Source organism: Gekko japonicus, unplaced genomic scaffold (assembly GCF_001447785.1).
Source record: "Gekko japonicus isolate JY-2015 unplaced genomic scaffold, Gekko_japonicus_V1.1 scaffold70, whole genome shotgun sequence".
NCBI classification, from domain to species: Eukaryota; Metazoa; Chordata; class Lepidosauria; order Squamata; family Gekkonidae; genus Gekko; species Gekko japonicus.
The window spans coordinates 782030-791259 of NW_015167529.1; the positions used below are offsets into that span (position 1 = coordinate 782030).

Genomic DNA, 9230 nt, shown 5'->3' on the forward strand with positions numbered 1-9230 from the left:
CACAGTAAAACAGTAGGCCTTTGTGCAGTGTTACGGACTAAGCTCTCTGTACTGTAAGTCTCGGCAAAAGAGGAAAGAGGGGCTCTTTTTACCACTGAACAGGCTATGCTAAGGATCACTGAAACCACATGGACAAAATCAGCTCAGGATAGAGGCTGAACTGAGGAGGGGAAACCAATTCAAAGGAACAGAAAGCTGACAAGATATGTATTTTTTTTTCTTTGCTTCCAGAAGCACCCGGCAAAAGAATGCTGTACTAGGTTGGATTAATTGCATCCAGTTATTCCAGCTCACAGGCTTCCCCTGTTAGGACCATTTGTTAACTTCAGCACTATCTGGGATGAGGTCAGGAGAATGCCTTGAGTGCTCACCTCATCCATCTCACACTCCTCTCTTAACGCAAGAGTCCTGTTCCCCCCCCCAAAAAAAACACATCAGACAGAGTGGTCATCACTTTGTGCCATCATACCAGAGCCAGTTTGGTGTAGTGGTTAAGTGTGCGGACTCTAATCGGGGAGAACCGGGTTTGATTCCCCACTCCTCCACTTGCACCTGGCTGGATGACCTTGGGCAAGCCGTAGCTCTGATAACAGCTGTTCTTGAAAAAGAGCAGTTTCTGTCAGAGCTCTCTCAGCCCCACCTACCTCACAGGGTGTCTGCTGTGGGGAGGGGAAGGGAAAGGAGTTTGTAATCCACTCTGAGACACCTTTGGGTAGTGAAGGGCGGGGTATAAATCCAATCTCTTCTCTTCTTCTCTTCTATACAGTCACCGTTTTCTTAAATAGGGCTTTTTGAGCCACTGAGTGATAGAAATGTTTTTCTCCGACTAAGCAACAAGCTCTGCTGCTGGTTCTCTTCCCGGCAGCAAAGAAGAACATTAAGAGAAGGGCGCACACTCTCCTCCTCTTCCTCACAGGACAGGTAAAGACCTCTGGAGGAAGGAGATGGACTGCCCCATGCTCCAGTGGGCTTGAGAATATCTGCAGCTGACACTGCACCCACAAAGTGAAACTCCACAGGAAACATGAAGATGAAATATTGTAAATTTTATCTCATAAACAAGTAATATCAATAATGGTTTCATTAAAATGTCTGATGAGGTTTTGCTGACTGCAGTTAGAAGAACAGGTTTTTATACCCTGTTTTCCTCTACCCTAAGGAGTCTCAAAGCAGCTTACATTCGCCTTCCCTTCCTCTTCCCATAACAGGCATTTTGTGAGGTAGGTGGGGCTGAGAGAGTTCTGACAGGCCCAAGGTCACACAGCGGGCTTCATGTGAAGGAGTGGGGAATCAAGCTTGGCTCTCCAGATTAGAGTCCACTGCTCTTAACTACACCACCATGCTGGCTCTCTGTAATTAAACACAAAATCTTCTAGTATGTGTTCATGTTTGTTCGTTGGTCACAAAAATAAAAATCTATTAAAAAAAAAACTTCTGGATTTAAATAAAATAAAAGACTTAACACGAAGAAACTCTTCCATAAGTTTCAAGTATGCCTCTAACGTAATACATGTGTCACAACAGTGTATCTCAACTTCCATCTACTTTTGTGATGCCTTTAAATACAGAAACAGTATGATTCAGGCACTGCAGCAACACAAAGTTAATAACCATACAGTATTCATTTCAGTAGGACAAAGTTCAGTAAACTGGAGTGTGCCTTACTATTACCACACCTACAACTGATGTAATGATAATGCCAGGGATGACAGCCTGAGCTTCTATAACATGTGGCACAATACCCTAGTCAAAGCCAATAAACGTTGCCAAATGCAGGTGTTCACAAATCCATTATCTCCTCCCTTCTGATGAAGACACCCAACACCCTCTTTCTTCCCTCAGCTCTCATATTTGTAAACTGCAACACAAAGGATAACAAATAGCAGAAGGCTGTCTCTCATGCTGGCCTAATCTTCTCAAACCTCAGCACAAGCACTTCCCAGAGGTCCCTGGATAGAAGGTCAGGATCTTCTTTCACATGTGTTGAACTTTGGAAAAGACAGGAAACTTGGGAGGAATCCATACCTGTGCTCCAAACCCCGCTCTGTCTGCAGGAGTATTTGGGGATGGGGAAGCACATGAAGACAAGCCCAAATAGAACTTGGCTACTAAGTCAAGACAATATTTGTGGACTCCTGGTCCAATACATTATTATAAAAACAGCAAATAGTTTCCAAGCAGGGCATCACTCAGATGGACAAGAGTCAAGCAACCCACCCACGTTTGTTTCGCCTCAAAACCCAACCAGGTAGAATGAGGATGAGGCAGTGGTTGGGACCCACAGGCTTCAAAAAACACGGCCACATCTTGCTTCCACAAAACCCCTCATCAGGTCTACCACTGCTTTCCCAATCAAGGCTCCTCACATCACACCACTTGAGCCCACTCCCACACAACCCTCTTTTCTTTCACATAGCTCTCCCTGCAATCCTCCCTGCAACCCTCTGTAATATAAGCAGATTCCATAATTCATTCTGCTCTGAGACTTGTCGTATTGCCCAGAAAATGTCTAAAAATATGGATTACTGAACACAGAAGTAATATCTCACTTTAAAAGGCAGGAGCCCTTTAGTTATACACTTTTTAGGAAATAATCATACTTCAAATGATATAGTTTTCTGGGCAATACAACAAGCCTCAGACCACAATAAGATGCTTCTAAAGGAAAAGGCATAATTTACTTTAAGACTAAAATCCTTGCCCTGATCTGGGTAGCCCTGGCAAACCTGATCTCATCAGATCTTGGAAGCTAAGCAGGGTCAGCTCTGGCAAGTACTTGGATGGGAGACCGCCTTGAAATAGCAGGGGCAGGCTTTATTCAGCCACCTCTCTGAATACCCTCCAGGCCCCCAGTAGGGGTCAGTCTACAGAGGTCGCCATGACTTCCAGGTGTACACACACACAAGTATTTTTTAAAAAGACTAAAATCCTTGACACTATTAGTGTTAAATGAAGATTTGGAACTTATACATTGATTTAAGATCTTTGAAGTCAAAGTGACAACACCCTGGTACTATATAGTTTGAGGATAAAACTCAAGTTATGTTAACCTAGGGTTTGATGACAAATGGTCCGCCCTCTCTTGAAAAAGCCATCTTTGGACCCGACTGAATTGGCCAACTATCGGCCGGTGTCCAATTTGCCCTATCTGGGCAAACTTATAGAGAGGGCGGTGGCGTCACAGCTACAGGGCTTTCTGGAGGATGCTTCAGTCCTAGATCCCTTCCAGTCCGGTTTCCGCCCGGGTCACGGGACTGAGACGGCTCTGGTTGCCCTGACTGACGATCTCCGAAGGCATCTGGATCGAGGTGGTGTGGCGGCACTGGTGTTGTTAGACCTGTCGGCTGCATTCGACACGGTCGACCACCAATTGCTGACCCACCGCCTCGCCGACGTGGGGATTCAGGGGCTTGCCCTTCCATGGTTTGCCTCTTTTCTCCAAGGTCGGGGACAGAGGGTGGGGATTGGGAATCAGCGGTCCCGGAGGCATCCTCTTGAGTGTGGGGTGCCTCAGGGGGCAGTGCTGTCCCCGATGTTATTTAACATCTATATGCGCCCCCTTGCCCAGATTGCCCGGAGGTTTGGGCTTGGGTGTCATCAATATGCGGATGACACCCAGCTCTATCTGATGTTGGGCGGCCAGTCGAACTCTGACCTAGATGACCTTCATCGGGCACTTCAAGCTGTGGCTGGTTGGCTCAGACTGAGTCGGCTGAAGTTAAACCCGGGGAAGACGGAGGTCCTGGGCCTAAGTCGGGTTGGTTCGGGGTTGGGGCTCCCTCTCCCGGCCTTCGATGGGGCACCGCTCGTGCTGGTGTCGAGGGTTAGGAGTTTGGGAGTGCTCCTGGACTCCACATCAATGGAGGCCCAGGTGGCAGCCACTGCCAAGTCAGCCTTTTACCATCTTCGGCTGGCACGGCAGTTGGTTCCTTTCCTTGACCGCAATGACTTGGCCACTGTGATCCATGCAACGGTCACCTCAAGGTTGGACTACTGCAATGCTCTCTACATGGGGCTGCCTTTGTCGTAAATCTGGAAGCTGCAGCTGGTGCAGAATGCGGCGGCCAGGCTGTTGATGGGTCTCACTAGACGGGACCACGTCCAGCCTGCGCTGAAGGCACTGCACTGGCTGCCTATAGCATACCGGATTCGCTTCAAAGTGCTGGTTCTTACCTATAAAGCCCTTGATGGCCAGGGTCCAGCGTACCTAAGGGAACGCCTTTCTCCATATGTTCCCCCAAGAGCGCTACGGTCGGGGTCGCAGCACCTACTGGTGGTTCCCGGCCCCAAGGACATCAAGCTGGCTGCAACCAGGGCCAGGGCTTTCTTGGCGGCGGCTCCTGTCTGGTGGAATGAGCTCCCAGAGCAGGTTCGGGTCCTGCAGGACCTGGCGCAGTTCCGCAGGGCCTTTGCATAGGAGCCGCCGCCATCACTGTACCACCACCGAGTTGCCATCTTCAATGGTGGATTAGATCTGGAGGTGAGCTGGCCCTGGGCAGATGCCTAGTCAACTGAAGAATGTATGTTGTCAGGTTAGGTTGATGAATGGAACTCATCTTGAATTACATCAAGAGCACCCCACTTTATTTAATGATTATTTTATACTGTTTAATGATTGCTTTTATGTTGTTTTAACTGTTGTTATGGCAATTGCCTCTGTTGTAGCCACCCTGAGCCCATTGGGGAGGGCGGGGTACAAATCTAACAAACAAATAAATAAATAAGTAAAGATATAATTTGGAACTAATTTCGTTTTAGGGGTTTGAGTATTCTGTGGTATAAAGAACCAATGTTACAGAGTACTGGAGATAGAGCTAGCCAATTTATACAATGCAGCCAATAAGACCTGCTCTCCTCTTAGCCAGGGGATATTCCCACTGTAGGACTTCTCCGTAGTTATTTTTATCAATTACAAACCCCCAAAATCCGCAGTATTTTTTCTCTTGCCAGGCTTAATGTTTTACCGTCAGCAATGTTAACCAGAAGATTTCAGGGTATACCACTTATTAACAGACATTGCCCCTGTTTAAATGGATCTATTGAAACAGTGTCCCATGTGTTGTTAGAATGTCCTTATTATAACCCTATCAAAGTATTTTATCTTCAATCTTATCCAGCATTATGGAGTTTCCTGATGCATAGACATTGTTGTTTCTACTTAACAACACTGGTGACAATATAACTGATTCAATGGCAAAAAATTTGTATGTCGCCGTTTTTATATGAAGCAATATACTGTAACCTTGGGATATTTTAACTCGTAATATTTATGTATTTGTTTAAAGTTCCCTTTTACAATGCCAATAAAGGTATGATGATGAAATGAAAGAACCGATGTTTGCTGTAAGACATTTACAATGATTTTGAAAATGTTTCTGAACAATGGCCATATAAGAGATTAAATGAACACCTACTGCATTAGAACACATAACCACCTGTGCCTGACTTTATTTCTAATGCTCAAGATATGCTAATACATTCACATGCCAAAAAATTATATTGGGAACATTGTAAAGTATTTCAAATAGGTATTATTTGAATTAATTTAATTTTAGGATGTTTTGCATTCTATTGCATAAAGAATTGCTTCTTGCTGTAATATACTAAATGTTTTTGAACAATGGCCCTTTAAAAGGCTTAATGAGCATCGAAAGCATTAGACTACCTGAGCTTGATTTCAACTCCAGTGTTCAAGGTGTGACTGGAAGGTTATGCTATAAGAGGTAAGCATATAACCATAGATCATTTTTAATATGTAATAATAGTTAATTGTTTTTCTATGGAGAAACTATTATAGAATCCTTTAAAATAATGCCTAATTCTCAAAAAGAATCTCAAATTGTAGGTTCCTATGTTTTTAATAATTCTAATAGGGTTATAATGACTACATATATTTTTATGAATGATATTATTTCTATGAGTGTATTTTCCTTGTTTATAACAGATTCCCTGACAAAGCTATAGGCGAAGCACGTTGGGATCAAGAAAGAATAATAAAAAGTTTTTTCTATACCTTGATCTTTCTTTTCTGCTGCAGCCTCTTCAAGGAATCATATTTGTTCCATAGATGCTTCTTTCTCATGTTATGAAAGTATAAAATGTAATGCTTAAATAATGTAACCTGCTTTATTAGAAACTAAATTTTACATAGATTATTTGACTACTGTACTACTATACATGAAAAGTGAAAGATGCGGAATGAAAACCTCTTGACATCTAAAAGGACCTGCATGTAATATGAGTCACTGAAGACTGAAAAGGCAGTGACTCAACAAGTTAAATGAAAACCTGCCTTAGACTTTGTACTACATAATACAAGTGAGAATGCTTTTGTTATTCTCAATTTGGAACTCAGATTACAGCAGAACAGGTTCAGGAACGGAAATTAAGCAATTTTAACATATGTTCGCAAAATTAATTATAATGGTAAAAAATCAGTTTTACCTGGATGTCCTTAGACTATATGGCGATAAGCAATGGTATAAGTGGCATATACACAGAATATACAACCTTTGGAGTCTACAGGTGGAAACATAAAGTCCAAGCTAAGCATGTTTTAAAACAATGAGAAAGCAAATTTAATTTTGCCACTGACTTAAACCTGTTTTCAAACTATTAAATTTCAACTGCTTTAGTTTCATGCTTATATTTAGCAGTCTGATCATCTCACTATTGTTTTAGAAGTCCATGCAGGATTTTAGCTGCTTCTTCAGCTTAATTTTAGGATTAATAATTAATATAGTTTCATACAAATCCTGGTCTAGTACATAGGAATTAAGTCACATGAGGTTCAATAGCACCTTTCCCCCGCTTGGAAGTGAGCTATCTGAAGCATATTTGCTTAAGATTTCAGCTCAGCAAAATTAATGTGACTTACTTTTGAATAAGCTTGATCAGGATTGGGCCATGGAAGAAGTGCATTCATGCTCCTCTTTGGCCTATACATTTTACCACTCCTAAAGTATGCTGTATCTCAGTCAGTACAATATAAAGTAGTGTTTATATAGATATCACTTAAGTGATCACAAAAAAACAAAAAACACCACAGCACCAAGACATGGGACTCTGACAATCCATAATAGCCATCAACTCATTTGAGTGATGGAGTGGTGTGTTTGGAAAGATTCAGGATTAGTGTTTCATTTCCAGAAGGAGGATACTATAGTATTTTGGATAGACAAAATATTGGCCCATATCCTACCATACCATTCAACAAAGTATGAAGCCTTCCTCTGGCTGAAAAGCCACTTAAGTAGAAGGAAGGCTTCACACTTTGCTGGGCCAGAACAGCAAAATACAGGACACTGCTCTTATTCCACCAATATGCAACACTTTCTGAAGACATCTTTACAGCCCACAAAGCAATTCAATTACTGTTATGGAGTAATTTAGAAAGCACACGATCTTGCATAATATAAATTGTACAACTTTAAAAAAACAAACAGTATAGAAACCAACACTGACCATTGCCTCATCACTGCAAATTCTTACTTCAACTGGAACACACCGAAACAACCATTACCCTGCTATAAGCCATCCCACCTTTTAGATCCACCACCCTGATTAGATTTGCATATCACGGAAACCAAACGATGCGTACGTCTTAAGTATTCCATAATCATCAATGCCTAACCTATCATTCCAACTTCCAAGCACCACAGCTGATAGCTTAATAGTCATATGTAGGTAACTCACTATTTATCAGAGTTAACAATTTTTCAAATATTAAGACACCTCTCAGGCTACCCATCTTTGGCAGATGAAAACCCCACTATCCATCCTTACAAAGAGCCAGCCAGAATTAATATGCCTCCCACGCCCAGCCTTCAAGCACTAGATGTCTGTCTTTATGAGCCATGTTTGTGGCATTATGAAATGTTTAAGAAATAGTTCTGCTTTAACAAATGTACACACCTTCTTGCACAGACTTCCATATACACCTCCTAAGAAGTCAAGTACCATTCTCTTTTTGGGAAACCTTTCCTACAAGCAATTCTGATGAATAAGATTAAGAACCTGGCTCCCCTTGTATTTTAAAAAGGTAACAACAAGCCACTCATAACTGTAATGTAACATGACTGCTTAGACAGCAGTACATGTGACAGTAAATGCAACCACCCTTGAAAAAACAGGTAGAGATGGTCAGCTGTGGTATTGTTTAGAGAAAAGGTGCCATATAACTTGATACACTCCCTAATTTAATATTAGGACTGCCATCTTTATATTTTTAAGTAAGGCTTCCGCATCCTTAACAGGTGCACAACAGAAGAAATTCAACACACAAAACTCTCAAATTCAGTATTTTATCTCAGTCATATGCTGAATGGGTAGTTTAGGCAAGCCATTAATACCCAACTTCAGCCCTCCAAAAACCAATATAATAACTCTAACCTCCTTAATTGGGACTGTTGTCACAGTGACCAAGTAAAGCATTCAAAACTCATCACACACACTAAAGTGCTACATAAATAGCAAATACAGTTAGCATGACCTCCTGCCAAGAAGATCTCCTGTATAGCTTGGGAACATCTGATAACATAGCACTGTTGAAACAATGCAGATGTAGACTCAGCCAGTGCATGGATAGGAGCGCCACATAAGCCATACTGAGGTGTCTAAAGAAAGTATGGAACATGAAGTATACAAAACAAGTAATGATGCATATCAAAAGGCACACTTGTTGAATTGCCACCTGTCCTTCAGGCATAAGGGGTAATCTAAGTGAAAGAAGGGGCTATAGTTCAGTGGCACAAGCTTTGCATACATAAAGTCCCAACCCCCACACCAGGCAACTCCACCCAAAAGAGAAAGAGGTGTTTCAACCAGCCCTTACACAAAAAATTAGCAGTCACTGCTACTCAGAAGAGTCACTACTAAACCTTGGACAGCCACTGCCAGTTCGCACAAAACACTGGGCTAGAATGACCAAAGTCCTGATTGCAACCTTATAGAACCCATGAAAAGCTAGTAACTCCCTCCAGAAACTCTTTTGTCTCCCCCTTTTATCTCAAGAAGGATCTGCCCGCCCCGCTTAGCCGCTTATAGAGCCCTTTACCTTTATTCCAACCCACAACCTTTTTGGTCAGCAGCTACAGCCACCAACTTTACCGCGCTGCCCGCGGTCAGCAAGGTCTTCCATTCCACCCGACGACACCCTCCCCCCTTGACCGCCAGCCGGCCCAACTAACTAACCCTTGCAGAGCAGCCGCCTTCCTCCGCTTGTTCAGCAG

The 9230-nt window shown here is 42.7% G+C and overlaps 1 protein-coding gene across 1 annotated transcript in view; it reads right to left on the reverse strand.

Moving 5' to 3' along the window:
* ABCD3 (ATP binding cassette subfamily D member 3) overlaps positions 1-9230 on the reverse strand; it is a 68999-nt gene that overhangs the window by 56462 nt on the left and 3307 nt on the right. Inside the window, exon 3 of the mRNA XM_015413324.1 lies at positions 9193-9228. Within this exon, the coding sequence (XP_015268810.1) occupies positions 9193-9228 (36 nt within the window). The remainder of the gene's footprint in view (positions 1-9192; positions 9229-9230) is intronic.